The following is a 24,237-nucleotide window of genomic DNA, read 5'->3' as shown; positions in this document are numbered from 1 at the left end:
AATATAACTCGACCACATCGGCATCAAGATCTTGCACGCTAATTAGCTTTATTTTTTGTGCCATTTATTGTGTAAGTAGTTGTTGTATAATTTATTTTGATCTATGTTTTTTACTTATTAAAGAAGTTAGATTATTTTATATTGTTTTATTAAATATAATATATATTCTACGCCCTGAGTTCAAAAATAACCCTATAATAATTCGATTATATCATTTATAATCTAACAAGGCCAGTAAACGGTATTATATTTTTGAGCTTGGTGTCCGTTTGATGACATAAATAATTCATAATTTTACCACTTTATTTAACTTAAAATTCTGATGTAAATGAACTGAAAAGTCTTGTAATCGACATAATTCATGATCAATCGGGCGTTGATTGCAAATGAATACCAGCTTGGAGTTCGTTTTATTGTTATTATTTAAAATAAAGGATGGGCAGCAGGATTAAGTTATATATCGTTGACAAAAACAATATAGATAAAATTATTATCATTAAATTACCTAATGTTTCGTGTTTTGATAAGATCACTTTGTATTCCTACATTTTCTGGAATGTTCTAAAATAATTTGCATTGCATCAAACAAACATACCGATTCACATTATCTTTTACAAGAAATTAAATATTGAACATCAAGGTCATATGGTAACAAATGACCTTTGATAAATTTATTTCTGATAATTTTGGATTTCCCTGTTGTTAAAAATAATATATTAATTTATGTGTTACACAACGAATCTGTAACAGTGGTTTCTAAGTGTAAAATAATATATGTTATTTGGTATTCCTAAGGAATGTGGTACTACTTTGTTATAATTAAATACATAGTTTATAAAGTATACATAGTAATTATATATAGATGTACGAGGTATGTTTATAAAGTACTCTTGTTAATGTCTTGTTATATTTGCTACATAAGATAAATAAAGCTCTCTTTTTTTCTTATAAAGCTCCATGCTAATATTTTCTTAACTGTGCAGGAAGATTTTTTCTGTGAGCTTGCTAATCTTAATCACAGTAACCTTCTAATATATTATTTTTGTTCTTGAAGTGAGAACCTGGGAGATTGTTGAAATATGCGACTTTTATTATCTCTTGGCTCGTTTTCCACGTTAATTTTTGAGATATAAGACGATCCAGTAGTTAGATGGTGCTAAATATAGCAAACAGTTTTTTTATTAATCTAATAGAACGTCAACAATCTACTCGTAGGTAATAAGTATTATTACATGATTTCAGTTATATAATATAACTATCCTGTCATGAAGAAAATCACTAGGAAGTGATCTACTACTAGGAACTTATTTTAAAGTATATCCTAACTGATTCTAAAGACTATCTTATCCTAGAGATTGTTAAATCTCACTATCTATGTGTCAGTTCATAGGGTAGTTTGCGTTTGAGCCCACGTACTTCACTGTTATCGCGCACATTTAACTGTTTGGCGAGTACATTGGGATGCTCTAATAGTCTTTCAGAGTACTTCGTACTAACACTTCGAATCATACTCGTTATGGGTTCTATGGTGATATCGCGTTGAATCAGTTAGTTGGACACGTAATATGGGGCATCAACGATCACTCGCAACACTTTATTCTGGAACCTCTGGAGGATATCTATGTTAGATTTGCTAGTAGTACCCCATAGTTCAGTACCATAGATCCAAATGGGCAAAAGGCAAAAGTCAATACTTAGACTTATACAGAAAAACCTTGTTATCTAATGATAATTTAGATTTATCAGCCAGTACCTTTGATGTAGCTTAACCCCAAGCTGTTTGCATTTTGTCACTATATATTTTTTTCCATGTCAAACGTCGATCGAAATGCATTCCCATATATTTAATGTTGTCTATTTGCGGAAGTTTAGGATTATTCAATTTTACTGAGGGACATGTTCTTCTACAAAGGGTGAATGTCACATGGGTAGATTTTGTTTCATTTTCTTTGATACGCCACATTTTCAACCATAATTGGACTTTGTTAAGATTGGATACTCGTGTGATGATAAAACCGCTGTATCGTCAGCATATGTTGCAACAGTAGCGTTTCGTTAGGTCGGCAGGTCAGGTGTATACAAGATATATAACAATGGGCCAAGAACACTGCCCTGAGGAACTCCTGAATATATTGGGTGTAGGTCAGTGTATTCGTCAACCTGTTTGACAGTAAAAGTCTATCTGTGAGGTACGATTTCAGCAGTTGAAAGTGCGTATGGGGCAAAAGTTTTTTCAATTTAACATGCTCTCTAGTGTGTCACACCTTGTCGAAGGCCTGAGAAATATCTAGAAATGCGGAGCAATATTTTTAATTCTTTAAGTTTTGTTAATTTGGTTGACTTATCTATGTATTTGTTCTATTGATCCATGTTTATTACGGAAACCAAATTGATGTTCTGGAATAATAATTATCTCCTCTGCGATTATTTTGAGTCTTTTAATGTATAATTTATCGAATAGTTTAGAGACCACAGGTAACATGAATGTTCAAATAATTCGTACTTCGTAAGTTCACTGATTATTGTAATTTTTATGAGTTTTCATGATAAAAAATATCTTGAAAATATCTTGTATTCTTGCTCTATTTTTCTTTTTAAACTATAAATCTTTTGAAACTTATCATAATCCCATTTTTCCAATCAACGGATCGTAAATGATTATAAGGTTATAATTTCTTATATCACTAAAGTGTTGTAGCGACACTTGATGCCCGAATGATGAATTTTACATCGTGGAATAACGGTCTTCAAAATACCCAGAAATATAATCCCAGATGTTGAACACGGGCGGGGTGCCAGCAGCACCAACTAGAACCCGATAACGAATAGCTGGCGGCAACCCCGAGACGTTTATCTGGGATGTTATTAAAGGGTATTGCGATTCACTCAGTGCTCAACCCTCGTTTGATTTAGACGTCCCACCATCGACTACCCAAGCTTCGTCACCAGGTAACACCGCTGCCATCCGTTTTATTATTTGTATTTTTAAATTTTTTTTAGATAGCCAATAAACAACGGTCACATAATGTAAACACCACTGTTTCATTTCGTTTTACTTCCATTCACCGAGCCACATTATTTACCCTAAAGTGTATTATTTTAGCAGTTTGGAGGTAATTCACAATCAAAATTGTTTTGAAATTCCAAAAAGACCGGTCAAAACTGAACGCACCGCTTTTTAAATTTTTTCAAAGTTACATTTCAATATATTTTGACTTCATTGTTGGTGAGTGCTGCATCTATTATACAAGAATATACAGTGTTTGATACTCAACATATTACTTACATTGCTCAAATGCTTACATAATGGATAAAGCTTCTACTAAATCTCTTTCGATTACTGGAGAATCCGATAATTAATTGAATATTATATAGATGATCTTAATAACACCATCAAGTCATGTCACAAGCACTAGAATCGATACCATCTTTATAGTACGATTTATCCATTCCTTCAAAATAGGCCTCAGTTTCGGCGATCATCTCTTCATTCGACAAAAATTTCTTCCCACTAAGCATTATTTTGAGATCTGAGAAGAGGAAATAGTCGCTGGGGATCAGATCTGGAGAATACGGTGGATGAGGAAGCAATTCGAAGCCTAATTCATGGATTTTTGACAGCGTGTATTATCTTGTAAAAGCAGCAATTTCTTTTTTTTCAAATACGGCCGTTTTTCGGCAATTTCGTCCTTTAAACGGTCCAATAACGCTATGTAATAGTCGCTGTTGATGGTCCTCCTTTTTTCAATGTAGTCAATGAAAATTATTCAATACGCATCCCAAAATACAGACGCCATAACCTTGCCAGCCGACTGTTGCGTTTTCCCACGCTTTGGAGTGGGTTCATTGTGTGCAGCCCACTCGGATGACTGTCGATTGGACTTCGGAGTGAACTGATGGAGCCATGTTTCATCCATTGTCACATTGTCCATTGTTACGCTTGATGATCTTCAAATACTGCTCCGAATCATCAACTTGTCGTTGTTTTTGGTCAAAAGTGAGTTCGCGCGACACCCACTTTCCACAGAAATTTCTCATACCCAAATATTCGTGAATGATATGATGTACACGTTCAGTTGATATCTTTCGAGTGTCCGCTATTTCATTCAATTTCAATTTACGGTAATTCAAAATCATTTTCTAAATTTTTTAAATGTTTAATGTTTTCGTCGGTAACAACCTCTTTTGGGCGTCCACTGCGTTCACCGTCTTCGATGCTCATTTCACCACGTCTAAACTAAGCATGCCAATTGATGGTTGATTTTCCTGGGACAGTGTCCGGAAACTCGACATCAAGCAAAGTGTTTACTTCAATTGTATTTTTTCTCTTCAAAAAGCAATATTTTATCAACACGCGAAATTCCTTTTTATCCATTTTTTTCACAAAAGAAAAGTTGCTTCACTAAAAATGTTATAATTCACAAACTAATGATCCGGTAGCTGTCAAATTTATACTCGCATCTTTTGAGGGTTAGGGCTAACTAAAAAATATATGGATTTAATTCTAGTAGCGCCATCTATATGTCAGGCCGGGGACTTTCCAATTGACCGATTAGTGTATTATAAGTTACTAAAACCAATTGAAACTCTTTTTAGATTTGCATTGTTGTTCTTTGTGACACCGTGTCGCCATATTGCCAGAAAGATGGGAAAAATTATATAGAATGAATACTATTTTGGTTAAGATATATTATAAACGCCTTTTTAAGTTGGATAAAGTTGACCAAAATATTATCGGAGATATTTTATCCGTATCAAAAGATTTACTATTGTGTAACTTTATGTTTTTAATGATTATAGAATCTGCGCTTTCAGATTCTTATTAGATATTTAAAGTTTCTCTTTTTTATTGATACACATATATTGATTTTTGTAAATTTTTACACATGTATTTATTCTTTACTTTGTTCTTATCCTGTCCCATAATTTATTTATGATATAAGCTAGATATTGCCGTAATATATTTTTTTATAAAATGACAAGTTAAGAATACTGATTAAAGTTGTATTTGACTCAATTTAGTGATGATGTCAGAAGTATAAGACAGTATACACCAAGTTCCTGTAAAAATACTAAATTTTTCTCATTTGGACTTTTATTTTTTTGAATAGGACCACAATAATATTTCTCATCAGAATAAAAGTAAATATTATATTTATATTTCGGTGTGTAGTATATAAAGGTTCTTAGAAGACTAAAATATACCCGTTTGTACGCTTGTTCTTGTGAACCCCAAGTGGAATTAACCTGTTACTCAATGAAGAGCCACGAAATATAGCTATGATACACGTATTATAAGTAGGAAATTTACGTTGTAGGTCCTTCCCCAGAATCTCATTTATTAATCAAGAAAGAACATCATGATAGAGGTTTTAATTTATCTTTTATTATTCTTTCTGTTAGGAAATAAATAATTTCGATTGAATGATTTGATTATTGAATTTAGTAACTATATTATTATCTAGTTTAAGAAAGAATTTTTTTGGTAAAATAATTATTATTTAAGTTAGGTTATAAATTCAGTTTTTTAATTAAAGTTAATAAACACGATAATAAAATTATAATTTGTCCTAAAATATTGTAATTAGCGATTCTATTGAAAATATGTTCGGGTCCATATTTAGTCTCAGGGATGTATAAACTCAAAGAGCATCGTTCAACTGTGTCTGTATAGTAGAGTTTTTCTCTTAACTATAGATATGAGTAAGAACTGTTTTATATATTTGTTCTAGAGATTTGTTTTAACTCGAAAATGAAATTAAATGATCAAGTTAAAATGATACGTCGTACAGGAAAATGATCATTTCTGATTATTGTGACTAAATGATTGTAAGAACATGTGTAGAATGAATTTAAATCAACAGCAATACCATATAAAATGGGTTCATGTAAATGAGATGCTGTTAGCAAAGAGGGATATTTGCCTGTTTTCGTCATGAAGGAGAAGAAACATGAACCATGTGGACATGAAAAGGGAGTCTCGACAAAAAGAACTTAATAAGAAGTTTTGCATTCAGGGTAAAATTGAAATATATAGATAAGTATCATGTAAAACATGACCGATTGCTTTACACTTAGAAAACGATTCCAACTTTGGTGGGTATTAGATATTAAAACTGTCAAACTAGAAACATTTATAGAATAGAAACAATTTCTCAAACACTCTACTCTTCCTGAGAACATCCTTCCCTAGATCGATACTATATATTATTTAAGATTTTGTTTTATGGAGATGAAGCCGAAATATGATATATAACAGGTCAATTGAGAAGTCCCCGGGCTACCGTAGTAAAACATTTTTTTTCTAAATTAGTTTTTTTAATCAACATAATTCCTTTCAAGGGTGATACACTGATTATTGACCCTCCAAATTTTCGATACCATTTTTGTAGTACGATTTGTCTTTTGCTTTAAAATAGGCCATCAGTTTCGGCGATCACCTCTTCATTCGATGAAAATTTCTTCCCAGCGAGCATTCTTTTGAGATTTGGGAACCGGAAATAGTCGCAGGGGGCCAGATCTGGAGAATACGGAGGATGAGGAACCAATTTGAAGCCCAATTCATGGATTTTTGCCATCGGTTTATCCATTGTCACATATCGATGCAAAAACTCGGGTTTATTATGCTTGATCATCTTCAAACACTGCCCCGAATCATCAACTAGTCGTTGTGTATCAAATATTCGTGCATGATATGATGTACACGTTCAGTTGATATCTTTAGAGTGTCTGCTATTTCATTAAATGTCAATTTACGACCATTCAAAATAATTTTGGGGATTTTTAAAATGTTTTTATCGGTAACAACCTCTTTTGGGCGTCCATTGCGTTCACCGTCTTCGGTGGTCATTTCACCACGTCTAAACTTAATATACCAATCCTTGATGGTTGTTTTTCATGGGGCAATGTCTGAAAACTCGGCATCAAGCCAATTTTTTTGCTTCAAAAAGCAGTATTTTATTAACACGCGAAATTAATTTTTATCCATTTTTCTCACAATAATAAAAGTTGCTTCACTCAAAATATTCACATTCACCATAATTCACAAACTAATGATCCGACAGCTGTCAAATTTATACACACATCTTTTGAGGGTTAGGGCCAAAAACATATGAATTTAATTCTTGTAGTGCCATCTATGAATCAGGGACCTTTCAATTGACCTGTTAAGTTCATTAAAAGGGCTAATTGACTTTTTGTTGATGAAGAGTGGCTATAATTGCGAAACAATTTGGTAATGCTGAAATGATGAATAGGGTCTTTTTTATTATTAATATGCTCCAAATATTGTAGAGAATGCCACATTCAAATATATTTTCGTTTAGTTGTAAGCAAATACGAATGAAGAATCAATTTTTCAAACAGTTTCCTAAAATATAAAATTCCGGACAAAATATTGTACTCTTTACCCACGTATCAATTAACCGACTATCCTCAAAAATATATCTTGTAGTTTTGCAAGGATTTTTTATTTAAACTACTTAAATTTCATTACTATTTAAATTCAGTAGTTTTCTTACTGTTCTAAAATAAATATTTTTCCATCTTTCATTAAAAAAAAAAAATTTAAACACTTTACTCTTGAATTTCTGTAAATATAAATATTTATGTGCAGTTTTCCATAAGGTGCTTACACATAAGAAATACCATTAAAAAAAAGATATATCGAATAGTACAATCGCTTATTGTACGACAGAATGTATCAAATCTGTTATTTATTTTCATATAAATAATTAAAATACATATTTAATGATAAACCTGGCAATATCGCCTGGTCTTTCACAAGCAACTATATAAACACTGAAGCACGACCTATTTGAAAAACAAGTTAAGATATCGAATCAGTTGACGCTCATTCTTCTATCTGTGTATCGCCTGTACGAGTCAGTTTACGATGGCTTACTTCAAGTTAATTTCTTTACTGGGTAAGTCGATTTATTAATTAACAGCCAGAGTAGAAGAAATTTGCACAAAAAATGGTTTCGGTTTTATAATTTTGTTTAGTTTTATTAGTAAAAACTTATAATTTAATTTCTATTAATTTGTTCCATGTAATAAACAAATTGTTTTTTCTGTAGTTTATTTTTGTATATCAATATGCCAGATTTAGTGTACCGATATGTATTGATTTGTTACTCTACTCAGTTTAATTTCATTTGCTGCATATTCCTTCTATGGTTTAAATAGAGTTTTATTTACCGTATATTAAATATTATCGAGTTGAATTTGATTTTTATATTGAATAGTTTTTTTTTAAATATATTAAAGTCTCCTTTTTATCAACGAGAGTTTATCTAGACTGGATCTACAGTTTAATGTGTGCTTCAAATCACTTTTCTCGGCATTAAACATACCGACTGGTCACTGACCAACATAGGGACCATTCCAGAACACATCCGGTCTTATCCGGCCTGGTTACTGGCGTGACTGGGATGGTTATTCATTGTCGGGTTTTTGCACTGTTGTTTGTAAAAACATTTAAAATTAAAATCACAATGCCTCCTATAATAGGAGTAACGTCCTGTTATCACTGCGCCAACAAAGTTCCCTGTTGAATAGTTTGTTTGCATTTTGAAATATAGTTTCACTAAATTTTGATCTAAATGTAATATACTAATAACCCTAAAAATTATGTTTCTTGCAATCACGATAATATGCCTTTTATATTGTTTTACTACTTTTTCCTCTCGTTCTATTGGCCTAATTTAGCTCCGGCATAAAATTATTATACTCAAGGATGGTAATTTAGAAGAGACTGATACAAATTAAACAATTTATTGACGTTCCATTTCTTGAAGGTTACTTTTGGCCGGTAATATAATTTAAATAATTCTTTATTGTTTTAAATTTTTATATAATTTAACCCATAAATAATTTTTATGTTTATTTCATTTTTATTAATATTGATATTATTGACTTTATCTCATAGCTATCATCGCAGTTTTTCACATCACGTCTGCCCAGGAAACACAACCACCACAAACTGTTGACGTTACATCAGCCACCTTTAGGTCATGCTTCAGATCTTGTCCAACAATTAATAATTACAATCCAGTATGTGGATCAGATGGAGTTACCTATGACAATATACAAAAACTGCAATGTGCACAACGATGTGGACAAAGTAAGACCTTATCTTTTCTTTATTTCGATATATATATATATATATATATATATATATATATATATATATATATATATATATATATATATATATATATATATATATATAAAGTTGATAATAAGTTAATTTGGATTTTTATTTTCAAGATGAGTTATAAAACAAATTAAAAAGATTTTATTTTTGCTTAATTTAATTAAAACTCTTACTTTTAGATTATTTTTTAAGATTACTCTCTGTGATATTTAAAATTAATTGTAACATGATGGCTCTAGATGGGGCTGTGAATGATTTTTCAATTCTTAGTAAACAACAAATTGAATTTACATTTTTGGTTTAATTTAATTATAACTCTTTACATTATCCATCACTAGTTAGTAGCTTTTCCATTTTCTGGTGGTGCTTAAACTTCACATTAGAAATGATGTCTGCTCAAAAAATATGTCGAAGAGTTTTTTATGTATATTATTAGGAATTGTATCAATTGCTGGATAATAATTTTTTACTTATATTACTCATATATGTTTTTTCGTTTGAACGTATTCTAACAATTTTAATACTTGTGGGATGTCCCATGTTGGCTTCTTTCCATATCGTGTTTTAATTTCTAATTTCTCATGTTTATTGATTACGCAGAATGTTCTTTGTTAATTTATTGTTTATTTTTCTTAATATTACATTTTTGTCACGTAACTAAGACGTTACAAGGTAAAGGCTAATAACAAAGATTTGTTATGAATATTATTACAGAAGTGTCTAATAGGCGAGCATAATTTAAACCATTGAAAGTTTATTGAAATACCGTTCATATAAATTATTAGTTTTAATATTCATTTTAGTCGTTTTTATTGTTGTTACCCCATATTATATACCCCATTTCTTGTAATTTTGGAATAATTATGTTTTTGTGGGTGTAGATAGTCTTAAATTATATATTTGGTCTATTATCGACATCTTTAGGGAATATTTTGAATTAAGAATAAGCCTTCTTTCCTTTTATGCATATAACAAGTGGAATTAAATTACTTAGAAATTTTTATATTGAAATGAGGTTATATTGAAACTACATCTCAACTTAGAATAAAACAATGTATGTATATATATATATATATATATATATATATATATGTATATATATATATATATATATATATATATATATATATATATATATATATATATATATATTAACAAATTTATTTGGACAAATGAGGTTAATATTTTAAAAAATCATTTAAATTAAAAGTTTAACCTCTTAACATTATTTAAAGGTTATCATTTGTTAGGAGAATGGAATAATAAACAAAATTAATATGTTAGCAGTTTTGTTTATGTAAATAGAATATATCAACTATAATATGCAAAGAAATTGAATTAAATATAATTATTATTAGACCGATTTTCCCAGCATTCCAGATACTATTATCAACTATATTTAAAACTTGCTAGGAATGGGCTTTCACACTTTTTGGGTTTTACTTGTAGTTATTTATTCTTAGATATTATAATCACATTATTTCTTGTGACATTTAGTGATAATATTTTTAATTATTTTAAATGACAATCCTGTTTACTGAATAATGCTTTGAGATAACTTAGTAATGATGGTTTTATTTGCTTTCAGATGTTCAAAGTGTACGGATTGGTAGTTGTTCCTTGAGTTAGGAATGGGCGTATTATATTATTTATGTTTTTTTAATATCTTAAATATATCTTTTTCAGCTATTTATTGTTATTTTATTTCATGTGTTATTTTTACCCTTGTTTTAAGTTTATTTTTTCAGATATCAGTTATTAATGAACAATAATACTTGGCGGCAAGCTATATTAATTAACATTTTTATCGATGTATTGATTCGTACTAAGCTGAATAAATATGAATATCCTTTTCAACACGGATGTTCGTAATTGTTGGTAGATTGTAAAATCTGACACAAAATAATAATTTCACTCAAATCTTTATCATCAGTCTGAGTAAATACGTTCAATAAATTAGTTCAATAATTAAATTAACCAGTTATTTATGTTTCTGTATAAGTACTCTTTATTATTACAAGGAGAGCTTGTATTATTTTTTTCAATATAAGCGATCCTTTAATAACACCTTCTTAATTTATTTTATAGCTTTCATTTCTGCCATGGTCACAGTCTTGACTACTGTTCAGTTGGAATAAACCATTAAAATTCAATAATAAGAAGAATTAACATGATGACGATTTAATGCATACGTAAATTTAAAAACATGTTTTACTCGATTTATTTAATGAGTTTAACCTTCTTGCTCTTAGTTGTATTTGATATATTGGTCTCATTTCTTTTGGCACAGGGTAATTTTAAACCATTTTTTTATTTAGTTGTTTATTTTATATAAATTTAAATCATTATGGACATTACTTTGAAATCGCCACTTATTTAATTTTTCTGACAGTGATTAAATATTAAGTCCAGTCTTGGATTTATTTTTGAGTATCTTCAAATAAGTGATGATTGCTTTATGGCTGTAATTTAAAATTATTAGATTACTTTATTTATAAAATATGTATTAATAAATTAAAGAATGGGTACTATGATAAGGGTAACCGCGATATATGTTAATTAGGTGAAAATGTGAAAAATATCGTAAACAACTGCTAAATCTGTTGGTTTGATATTTTTCTACATAAAATAACAGTTTTCACTTAGCATTATCCTGTGTATATAGACAGTAATAGAGTACTCCAAATTGCATGTTTATAATATTTTTTGTTTGATTTGAAGAAACCTGTCGCCAAAGCCCACTAAACACTTTTTGAAACTTATGGTGATGTTCTTCGGTCATATCCCAATTGTTGGTTTCAGTTTCAACCATTTAGAAGTGGTGATATTGATATCAAAGGCTTATAAGTGAAAAGCCAGCTTAGCAATAGATGAATCAACTGTTGGTGGTACTTGCCGTGACGAGAAAGATTCAGAAGGAGCAAAAATGGCTGCCACACAGCATGAAAGTACAATATTGTCAGGTCCTTAACGCACGGTTTCTAAATGCTGAAGAAGTGCGCAATATCCATGATATATATCGATGATTAAAATGAATTCTTTTTGATAGGCATCTCAAATTTTTATCTCTTTAATTTGACATTTATAAAATATAACGTAAGCTTTTGGTAAAGTATGTGGCAATTAAGGTTCAAATAATATATAGAATAACTCGGTAACCAGTAAATCAACAAGAACGATATTTTTAAAATATATCAACTAAAGAATTTGTCATGTACTTATGTGAGACTTTCGTCCATTTTATTATGAACGTATTATTGAGTCCCATCATCTATTCATAAGCAGTTACAGCTATTTAATTTCTACTCTAACACCAGTATCGTTATGTAGCAGCAATTATTGGGCCATGTAGTTGGCTCTTCTTGATGACATGTTATATAATAATATTGTATATATCTTTTGTATTGTTGTATCTAGTAATTTTTCCTTAATGTTGGTCTTCTAGTATCATCTTCAGTTATCAGACTGTAACTTAATTAGCATTTAATGGAAGCAATCCCATTGGTGCACCCAAGATATGTTGCATGCACCCAAATATCGACTAAATCCTCTGTTGTTGAGTAGGTTTAGTTGCACTTGTTTTTAGGTACTAAAATATTTTTAGGTTCACGTAATCTCATTTGGAGATCGTTGAGAAACCGAAAGTACCCTCAAGCCTTTGCCTCATGGCCTCATTCCTAAAATGCCATCAAGCGGAGACTAGCCCTGGAGTGATAAGTTGGACCGGGTTATGTGGGACTGCCTCTGGGCTTACCAATACACTAAACCGAAACCGCCTCACAATTGACCCCTGTGGATCACTACTGCTATTGCATTAAATTTGGGGATATGGCGCCCGCTGATCGGGCAGCCGTTATTGGGCACCAGGGCCCGGCGATTCTATTGATTCGCGAACCTGAGTTAACACACAACTGGATACTGTTGTATGGGGGCAAAAGTTACGACTGTAGCGACGGATGAGGTTGTTTCAGTCTGGAAAAGGGGGGGAGCTTGGCGGTGACGCGGTGCTAAGCTCCCAGCATGTCGACCAGCTCGCGAACAAGCGCGTTTTCAGAAGACTTGAGCTGAGTTGTTGTTTGTGGAATGATTGAGATATGAAGTGCTTGATTTCTGGAGTGTCAGTTTCCCTATGAATTTGATTATTTCTGACAAACCATGGAGCGTTTAATATTCTCCTGAGGAGCTTATTTTGGAAAACTTGAAGCCGTTTGACCTAGTTGGGTGTAACAAACTTGAAGTAGACATTAGATCCGTAGAGGAGTACGGACCGAATTAACATCTTGTAAAATAAGAATTTGATGGAGATGGGAAGTCTGCTAGAAGGGCAGATCAGAGGAGATAGCAGGTTTGTTATCCCCGAACCTTTTTGGATTGCTTTCTGGATTTGGGAATGCCAACCGAACCGCCGGTCGAAGTGAAGATCTAGGTACGTGACGTTATCTAGCCATGGAATTATTGCGGTGTCGATCTTAAGTTGCGAGACGCGCTGTGCGTAACGCTTCTTATGGAAAATCATGGCCTGGGTTTTCAGGGGGTTGATTTGCAACCTCCAGAATTTGAACCACTTGACCGCATGATCAAGCTGCTTCTGTAAACGTTCATGAATTGTAACTATAAAATATGTACAAATTGGCTTTAACTTTAAGTATAATTACAAGTTCTATAGTCTATCAAAAGAAGTTTTGTACATACGTCATCAAGATGTTTAATGTTTTGCCTGTCGCTAAGTTCGAACCTGTAACCGAACTAGCCTGCCAAAGTCGTCCGGTTGTTAAACGTATACAAAATTCTTCAAAACAATGGTGATAAGAGGTTATAACTCGGCATTAATAAAATTATAAAACCAACATTAATTTAACGCTTTGCTTGTTTTGATAAATTTCACATCGCTGCTTATTACTCTGATTGAAAATTCCGAAGCCACACACAACATATTGCGTCTCTAATCAGTTACTTTGCACAGGAACGAGGTAGTGGAGGTCCCTTCTTGCCAGTAAAAGTCGTTAGAAAGGTAAGCATTTTTAAATATTAATTTATTGCGATTTTTATTGAAAATATTGTTAGTGTGTTGCAACTGCACTGAATATTAGTATGGACACGGCCACTGAAATATCCTAAAAAATTTAAAATATAACCTTGAATCCACCGAAAAAAAATGTCCTCATACGAAGCGGATCACGAATCAAGATCACAATCAAGATCAGCTTGATGTTAACTCTGTCAGAGATTAAATATATGAAATGTATAAAAACATTGAGTAGTTTTTTAATACAAACCTAATTTAACACAATTATTTCAAAGGTAACTGTTAGTCGGAAAAGCATCTAATAGGCCTAATGGAACCTCCGGATATTGCCTTTATAACAATACAATTTATGTATTTCGATGAGACAAAGATATTTCAGAATAGGACTAATATACACAATGGTTACTCATGGCAAGATGATAATAAAAATAATGTTTTTACAACAAAAGTTGATGGAAAAAGGTAAACGTTGGAATAAAAATTGATTAGGTTTTATTAGTCATAACATTTATTGATAATTCACTGCAGATATATTGTACTTCATGATGGAAACAGGAATGTTTAACAACACCTTGGGTTTGTGTGAACTCTATCAGACACATTGAAGAAAAAATTAACAAATGATAGAATTGTTAGGGTGTCAAATGTTACGGTAGATTGGAGATTAATTATTAGTGTGAGTGCTTTGTTATTCACTTGAATAAAACTTTCTGAATATGATATGATTTAATGCTATCAATTTCTAAGACAGAGTGACGAGAACATACGACAGAGTGGAAAAAAGTAAGGGTGAGTGTATTATAACTGTGGGAAATGTTATCGTAGAGTGTAAAAGATTTATGTGGCCAGATTTGTCTGTAATTGTTCAGAATATACATGAGAATTTGGTTTAAATGTGTCAGGAGAGAAAGAATAGTAACTGTTTTGAAGATATGGCAAATGCATTAAGTAGAATGCAGTGATTAAATCTAGTTTTATCAAGAAATATGTAGACAAGTCTTAACATAACCAAATAAGGCGAAATACAGTGATATCAAAATGTCTTTACAAGGAAATACTGTACCGAAACAGACAAGAACTAAGCGTAAAAGTGAGAGTAAAATATATTACTGGATATACAACTAACTAATTATGTGGAGTAGGCTTCCAGTGAATACAACTACAAACGCCCTAGAGGTGGTATGGAAAAGAGTTCAATATAAATATAATCAAACACAACCCTAACTTACAAACTATTATAACTGTGTGCTTAATTTAAACTCCCTAATGCCTAATTTAAAGTCCTTCGATAATATGTACTATAATGTTAGAATAAAATAATTAAAACTAAAACTTGATACAACATTGCGACGTTTTGATATCACAAATTTAGATGATGTTTATACAAAACTTCTTTGGATTAATTATTAGTGCCCTATTATTATTTAACATGCCCTTTTCACATGCGTAATTCTGACAATCTGACTCGTTTCATACTTTATCAAGGCCACAGCACGTATCAAATAATGCAAGAATGAAAAAAATGTTAACACGAATAGAAAGGTTTGACATGTCTGCAACTTTTTCGCTACGGTATTTGTATGTTAAATGGCGTAAGTTACAGTAAACATTGAACAATATTTTATTAAAAATGTACGATGTGAATGTGTGAAGAATATATGAAAGTAAGAGGGTGTAAATGAAACTCAATGTAAAATTATTATTTCTAACTGTATTAAATACGTTAAAAACATACAATAAATACACTGTTTAAATGTATATGTGCTTATAAATATTTATTCTGGAAATAGGGTTACCATCACGACAATGATAACAAAACCCCTTTGTAACACTCGTTTAAACGGAAAAAGGTACTCCTCCTGCATCTGGAACGTATGGACCAGAATATTAAAAACTCTATTGCGTTCAACTTAACACCTATCTGTAATGAAACAAATTAATTGATCTGCTGGGATCTAAGATTACACATTATATTAGTTTTTTATAAATATCATAAAATATACCCAAAAAACGTTGGTTTGTTTGTTGGATGCGCATACCAGCTAAAGTATCATTAAAAAAAACGAAACAATTCTGCTATCCTTAATATAATCTAAAATAGGTAGATATGAGAGGTTAACAATCATAGATTGAGGTATGAGAATTAGTGAGTTAGGCATAGACACCAAAATATGTTGCTCTCATTTATCTAATATAGCGCATAAAAAAAGGAAATCACTAAATATTTTATACAAAAATTATTGTTCGTTACTGATTCTACTGTTCAGCAATCAGCATAAAGACCTACAGTCTTTATCCGTCATGGTACAAGAATAAATTGTATCGTCAGGGTAATGATGAAATAAAATGGTAAAGGAAATTTGTACTAAGCCTGTTGGGAACAGGTCGATAACTAAACTATGTATGTATATATATATTTAGAGTAAATAATATTGGTATAATACTAGTTATTATAGGTTGGATCTGGACCATTATTTGTGTTAAAATAGTTCCGAAATGATAAATGCACATTTTTTTTCTTGAAATTTGTAAATCTACAATGGCGTGTTTCATATCTTCTAAATTTAGCTAAATAGATTTCAGATTCCCATTTTATTATGATTCGACGGCACGTTAACATTAAAGCTGTGGCATATTAGATTACTAACTGTATATCTAAATGTAACAGCGTATCATAATTGCATAAAAATATCCTCGTACTTAGAGATGACTAAATTTAATATTGCCTGAAAGTAACAGTATATCACATCCCAAACGAAGAAACGAACACAAAATCATCCACGGTGGATGATCGGAATGTATATACATTGTCTCTGTATCTGAATGAAACTCAGATGGTAACTAGTTCTTCGACAGTTCGGCGAATTGATAAAGAATGAAGCGTTGTTCTCTCATTTTCTGACTCCTGAAATGTCTGGAATTATTTTTAAAATCTCTCCTTGATGTGTTTTTTAAATCTTAGGCCACAACAAGAACTATTTACCACTGATCCTGACAAACTATAAAATACTTACAAGTACTAAATAATTTACTTTTTGCTTCAAGGCAAGTGAAAAATAAAAAATAACTAGATGGACTTGGAATGTATAACTTTCTGCCTAAATATATCTAGAATAACACACGTTTCACATATAGTTTGAAATTTGAATCTTAAAGCAACCGAAAAGGACCATGGAATCTTGGGAGCAAAAGTAAGGGAATCGCCAAGCATCTATTTTAATCGTAAAACACCATTTGCTCATATATTGATAAGTGAACCGTGTAAGAAATAACGATATTTGTCCGAGATGAACTTCAAGCATTCTTATTCACAAAATATCCATCTCGTTCGCTATCGGAAACGTACAAAACTCAAAACGCTATTCATTTATTTTAGTTTGGTTTGTTGTTTCAGATTACAAAGCCTACTAGTTTGCTTAGCGACTTCTTACCATGTTACATTTTTTGTTTTGTTTTTATTCAGTACTAGAAACGAAAGAAACATTTAGTAATCTGAAGGATGATCTGCGCTGCCCTCGATGTCTTGATCATCGTCATCTTCGTCGTCACTGGAGTCTACGCTGTTGCTTTTGCGGCTCTCTTGTTTGAGGGATTCATTCATCTTCATAATGGTATCTAAAAAATATAAATATATGTATCAATATGTACATATAGTCTATTCAAAATTTTTTGTACATAGGTCATCAAGATGTTTAATGTATTGCCTGAAGCAATTTGCAAATTCATTTCAGAATCAGACAATATTTTCCTTCTCATTTTATTCTAGATAAAAAGAAACACAATGCTTTCAGATTAGTTCGAATGCGTAAATGAATGAACCTGTTAAAGTTGTTGGCGTCAGATGTCAGGCGTATGCAAAATTCTTGAAACTCATAGTGATAAAAGCTTTAACTTTAACCTAGAAAATATTGTGGCTGTATAATTAACTACAGTTTTTAGATATACAATAATGCTAATGTTTTGTGTAATTATTTTATTTAGATTAGAATTGTGTTGTATGTCAAAGCCAAACTAAACTAAAACTCAGAGTTGATGCGGCAACATTGCGACGCTTTGATGTCACAAATTTAAATGACGTATCTGCAAAATAACTTTGAACAGACTATATTAATTACTTAAAGTAAAAACATTTGATATTATAACAAATTAGGGCTTGTAACAATTTTAATGTGGTGTGGTTTCTAAAATATGAAAGCTATATTAATATGTGATCATCCAGATGTATTTAAAACGTTATAAACGTATTTAATGTTAAAAATAACATTCGTTTTGTATTGTTTACATTTTTGGCTATTTCTATAAAAGATAAAATGTTTGTTTTAAGTCACGCTACAACACAATGCGATAATATGATTTCGAAGTTGTATTCATGGAACTTAAGAAATGGTGGAACGTTGTCATATTGCAAAATAAATCTTTTTTTCCAATGACGCAATACATTTTAAAATTACTATTATTATTTAATATGAATCAACTGTCAAAATCAATATCATGGTCTTGAAGAAGTGTTTCCAATTCTTCGCTTCCATACTTTCTACGGCGCCAGAGTGCTCTTTATGTTTATTATTAAAATAATTATATTAAAGCGCATGGATCAATGTCTGCGTATTTTTTCCAATAGAGTTGTAGCGACCATGAGACATGTCGAAGTTTACATCGTGGAATAATGGTCTGCAAAATACCCAGAAATATAATCACTGATTTTGACAACGGGCGGGGTGCCAGCAGCGCCAATTAGTACACGATAACGAATATCTGGCAACCCCGAGACGTTTATCTGGCAGATAATTGAATGGTACTTTCGATTCGTTCAGTGTCTGAATATCGTTCAGTTCAGACATGTCATTGACTGCCAATCGACTGTCTCCAGGTAACACCGCTGCCAGTCGTTTTGTTTATTTACATATTTTATATTACATCAATAAATAACGGTCACATCATGTAAATCACAACTGTTTCGTGTCGTCCTACCTACATTCACCGAGCTATGTAAACAACCCTAAAGAGTAGAGTCATATTTTTTTTGTATTTTTTAAATTTTCTATAAAGTAGTACAGAAAATGTTCCGATAATTGTTAATGCAAGATCTTATTGGATTTTCGTTGGCTCTTCATTCATCAAATCTTACAATCCCGCACTTTCAATCTTCAAGGCTGTCAAAGAGATGGTTAGTTATTAAAATCGAAATTACATACTTATCTACTTAATGTTTCTACGAATAATTACACGCTTCATAAGAAAGACACAATGGCAGTACCAAGGCAATTTTTAATGTTATAATTTTAAATAAAATTAAGCTCTAAAAGTCTATACAAATGAACTCGTATATCCAATAGGTTGAAAACAAATACATCAAGAACTTATTCAAAATCTAGTGCTAAGAAGTATTGTTAGAAGATATGGGTTATATTAGTGGGCATTGTTGCGTATTTGGTTTTATTTAAAAACAATAGAGTATTGTTTCTTGGGTTGTACGATAATGTATATAAAGATCGATAAAGTAGAGAGAGAGAGACAATTGGCTTACAACTTATTAGTCTATATTTTACGATACGTAAAAAATGTTCATCGATTTCTACGAAACGCAATCGAGCAATAGTTAATAATCACAGTCTTACTTCATCGACAAAATGCTAATTGATTTCAGCAACATAACTGGATTAAGTATTAATAAATAAAGCGCTCTAATTCTACCTTTTTCAAGTATTTCCATGGAAAAAATTACTTCAAACGAAATTTTAGCATGTCTATTTAAATAATAAACGTGCGTACCTTCATGATAAAGTTTTTCTTGAGGAAAACTTGATTGCTGGTTCTGTATACTAACAGGTCAATTGAAAAGTCCTCGGCCCACCATAATAAAACAGATTTTTTGTGTCAAAATTAGTTTTCTTTATTCAACATAATTCCCTTCAAGGGTGCATTCTTTTGAGATATGAGAACAGGAAATTGTCGCTGGCGGCCAGATCTGGAGAATGCCGTGGATGAGGAAGCAATTCCAAACACAATTAATGGATTTTTGCCATCGTTTTCACTGACTTGTGGTACGGTGCATTGTCTTAGTGAAGCAGCACTTTCTTTTTATTCAAATGCGGACATCCTTCCTTTTTCAAGGTAGTCAATGAAAATAATTCCATGCGCATCCCAAAATACAGACATGTGTTCATCGTGTGCAGTCCACTTGGATGACTTGGTTGGTTTATTAAGTTTGATCATCTTCAAACACTGCTCCGAATAATTAACCCGTCGTTGTTCTTGGTCAAAAGTGAGCTCGCGCGGCACTTGCTTTGCACAGAGCTTTCTCATACCCAAATATTTGTGAATGATATGGTGTACACATTCAGTTGATATCTTTAGAGTGTCTGCTATTTCAGTTAATTTCAATTTACGGTCATTCGGAATCATTTTGTGGATTTTTTGAACGTTTTCGTCGGTAACAACCTCTTTTGTTCGTCCACTGCGTTCACCGTCTTCGGTGCTCATTTAAACACGTCTAAACTTAGCATACGAATCCTTGATGGTTGATTTTCCTGGGGCAGTGTCCTGAAACTCGCCATAAAGCCAAGCGTTTGTTTTACCTGTATTTTTTCATTTCAAAAAGCAATATTTTATCAACACGCGAAATTCCTTTTTATACCTTTTAACAAAAGTTGCTTCACTCGTAATGCTATAATTCGCAAACTAATGATCCGACAGCTGTCAAATTTATACACGTATCTTTTGATGGTTAGGGCTAACGAAAAAACATATGGATTTAATTCTAGTAGCGTCATCTATGTGTCAGGCCGGGAACTTTTCAATTGATCTATTAGCTTCTGTATTTAGTATATGTATATTATTGATGTATATTAGCTTAGCATGAATCAGACATTTTTAAATAAATTATTATCATTAGTTTTTTAATAGTTGAAATCATAGAAAAATTGTTTTACGTTTTTTCTTGAACTAATAATGGTTGTTAAAACATATTTATTCTAAATATTACGATATTTTTTAAAATTAATCATTACAAAAAGTTTTTTTTGAAGAAAACCGAAACTTATGACATCGAAAGGTAATGTTATAAGAAATATGTCGCATCGAAGAGTAGAACTTACCGCAATTTGGTTTTGAGTGACTACGGGTATTGGCAAATTCGACGCCGTGTTTGTCCACACACCAACACATGCCAATAGCACTGTGACATTGTACAGGTTTGTAATAACCTTGGTTATCGCATTCTGGGATATAAACTCCTAAAATATAAACAAAATCTACTATAAAATGTATATAAATGTGAAAAATTCAATAGGCTAATACAATAATTAATAGTTAGAAATGTTTCATTTGTTCTTGTCTGGGTATTTACAATTAATATTACTCTTCGATTATTACATATTTGTAATAACTTGATGACATTTGTTTTACGTGATTTGTATACTTGGAGATATTAAGAAAGAAAAATCAAAATATTTATAAATATAAGCGCTAATAAATTTATTTATTGAATGTATGCAAGAGTCTCCGTTGTTGTTTGTTAGTTAGTTCAAATTTGGGTTCATTAGGTTCATCTTTCAAAAGGTTTTTGAATACTAGTTAAAAAAATTGTGTTTAGAAACTAATTAAACTAAAGATAAGTCCAAATGACGAATCAAAAATGCATTAATGAAACAAGAGGTAAAGGGACGGAATTCATGCTGTACTGTTAAATTTGTGGCTCAAGTATGATCCAACAAACTGGATGTCTTCTAATTAATGCCTTCTTCCGTTTAGTAACTTGTCGTTAGAAGTATTTCAGCAGCTTATAATATAACTCACTCTTCTTATGTTAAGTTAGATGGACCAAGGGTTCTAGTGTGCGCTTGTTATTGAGCGAGTTGTATATATTGTGATTGTTTAATTCCTTAAACATGTTTCTTTTTTCGCTTTGGACTATTACAATATATCTACTTTTTTATATAATAATATGATGGAAAAGCAGATTTTCTTGATCCGTAAGCTATATTTCAGATATGCAAAGTCGGCTTTCAGCGTCTCCCGGCTTTTCAATTGACTAGCAACCAATTTTCTTGCCATGGAATCATTCTAACGATTTTCAGACATTTGAGGTTTGATCGATAAATAGCTAATGATCTCACAACTTCTTCTTGTACTTTTTACATTTTTTTTCAAAATGTAATAATTCTGTTGTTTTGAGAAAGAAGAAGCACTGTTACTATTTGTTTTTGTATATCTAAACTAACTAATTGGAAAATAGTTCTCACTGCCAGCACTATTACCACTGTATTAGAAACATAGCCACTTATTGCGAATGAGAACTTACACATACATCTAATAGTTTTAAAGAATGAACACAAACTAGTTTAAAATCAACATTGGGCAATGTTCTCTATTTAAATTAATTTGTTTGAGAGTTTGATTCAACATTATTATGAAAACCCAGTGAAAAAGTCGAGTATTTAATACAGAATTTGTGTATTTTTAAATTAAATTAAAGTTTTTGTTTAAATCTTATATGTTTCCTATTTAGTACAGTCGGTAGCATTAGGAGGAGGTCATAATGCTGTTCTCTTTTGAATTCATTCAATTAATCGGAATCAACTTAGTTATTCAGAAAAGACAGGCTGACCTTGGCTTGACAATAATTTCGCAGTTACACAAAGAATTTATAATGTAGTTGAGCGTAGTTAGTGCAAACGGTTAATCGCTTGAAGAAGGTACTCAAAGTCCCCTGTCCATAAGCTATTAGAATTAGAAAACATCGATGCTTTGAAAAATAATGCTAGTCCGTAGATTCCTGATTGGGTTTAAGGCCACCTAAGGCAAAGAAGTTATTATTTAGTCCACTGGAATTTGAACAGAAGCTCGCAGTTCAGGGTGCACTGCTATCAAACACTGATTGCTGCAGCTTAGATGTCTAACCCAAGGCTATTAGAAACTGGAGATGCCAAAACTTGGAAAATCATTCTATACTATATCATGGAGATACAGCCGATACTTTCAATACATCCACTACGTACATCCCTTTGTTCGTTTCCTGAGAAGGAAGGTGTTGTAGACTAAGAGTGTTGCGGTCTTGGTTGCTCGAAAAAAATCCGATTGGTCGGACTGTGAGATGTAACGTGTTAAGGGTTTAGAATTAAAGATTTCGTTTAAATTAGAATAGGATTAAATCGATAATGTTGTTTATTGCAACTCTTTATTTATAGTTATTGCAAAACTTAACGAAGGTTTTATTAGCTTTTACACCGGCAAAACAAACACATTAACACTTACCATACATTAAATCGATTTTTAATCGTTCAATGGTCACGGTATTTCGCAAAACACAATACGTACAAGAAGTACTTTTCCAACGTAAAACAGCCATCGACAGGTGCTACTATTTACAAGACATGTTAACCTTGGAACACACATAACAATTTTAGAGAATCATTCTAAGTAATTTAATAAAATTTTTATTGATGTGCTGATCTGAATAATTTTTATGTTTATTTTGCATTATTTTAATGATTTTTTTATATATGTGTACATTGTATACTATTAAGACCTAGTCTATAACTAATGACTTTGTTAACACTATTAAAACATTATAAAGAATTTATGTAAACTCGGAAAGCCCGAGAGGCTGTTGGGTCGTTAATTAATAATAAATAAAATGTATTATTTTAAGGTTGTATTCTAGTATCGACTTTTAAAAACTGTGATTTTTGAAAATATTTTCAAAGCTTATTGGTTTAATAATATACTTTATGAATATTTAAGAGTATAATATTTTCGGAGATATAGGTGTTTTAGTGACGGGACATCTAAACCGCGGCATGTAAAAGCGAAACTTTAAACATGTTTTTTTCTTAATTAATTTTTTCGACGCGGTTAACATGGTATTCGAAGTTCGACTTCAGATTTACTTAAAGTTTAGTGTGAACCTTTTTTATGCAACCAATTCGTTTCAAAGTAAAACAAATTAAAAAAACAAAAGAATCAAAATTTTATGATTCTTATTATTTTTAAAAAATTCGGAAATACATCTTACAAAGTCAATGTAGTTTTTAAATTCATTTTAAATATAAAC

At 31.4% G+C, this 24,237-nt stretch overlaps 2 protein-coding genes across 2 annotated transcripts in view; one reads left to right on the top strand and one right to left on the bottom strand.

Moving 5' to 3' along the window:
• Positions 1-7,767: 7,767 nt before the first annotated feature.
• On the top strand, positions 7,768-10,846 carry LOC143190390 (uncharacterized). The gene is made up of 3 exons (XM_076394630.1): positions 7,768-7,925; positions 8,930-9,124; positions 10,746-10,846. The coding sequence occupies exons 1-3, from the start codon at positions 7,895-7,897 to the stop codon at positions 10,784-10,786; spliced, it is 267 nt and encodes an 88-aa protein (XP_076250745.1). The 5' UTR covers positions 7,768-7,894; the 3' UTR covers positions 10,787-10,846.
• Positions 10,847-15,874: 5,028 nt separating this feature from the next.
• Positions 15,875-24,237, bottom strand: part of Cow (Proteoglycan Cow) — a 341,672-nt gene continuing 333,309 nt past the window's right edge. Inside the window, exons 9-10 of the mRNA XM_076394624.1 lie at positions 21,281-21,418; positions 15,875-17,798 (exon numbers count right to left, since the gene is read on the bottom strand). Coding sequence (XP_076250739.1) covers positions 17,668-17,798; positions 21,281-21,418 — 269 coding nt within the window. The 3' untranslated portion in view covers positions 15,875-17,667. The remainder of the gene's footprint in view (positions 17,799-21,280; positions 21,419-24,237) is intronic.

Source organism: Rhynchophorus ferrugineus, unplaced genomic scaffold (assembly GCF_030347505.1).
Source record: "Rhynchophorus ferrugineus isolate W39M unplaced genomic scaffold, kcgeb_rfMv2 rfM2, whole genome shotgun sequence".
In the NCBI taxonomy this organism is placed as follows: Eukaryota; Metazoa; Arthropoda; class Insecta; order Coleoptera; family Curculionidae; genus Rhynchophorus; species Rhynchophorus ferrugineus.
The sequence above is the reverse complement of the archived record's forward strand: the minus strand, read 5'-3'. Positions and strand labels throughout refer to the sequence as shown.

Coding starts and splice junctions, on each gene's coding strand:
- LOC143190390 (XM_076394630.1), top strand. CDS start 7,895: ATGGCTTACTTCAAGTTAATTTCTTTACTGG. Junction 7,926..8,929: donor CAAGTTAATTTCTTTACTGG/GTAAGTCGATTT, acceptor TTTATCTCATAG/CTATCATCGCAGTTTTTCAC. Junction 9,125..10,745: donor TGCACAACGATGTGGACAAA/GTAAGACCTTAT, acceptor ATTTGCTTTCAG/ATGTTCAAAGTGTACGGATT.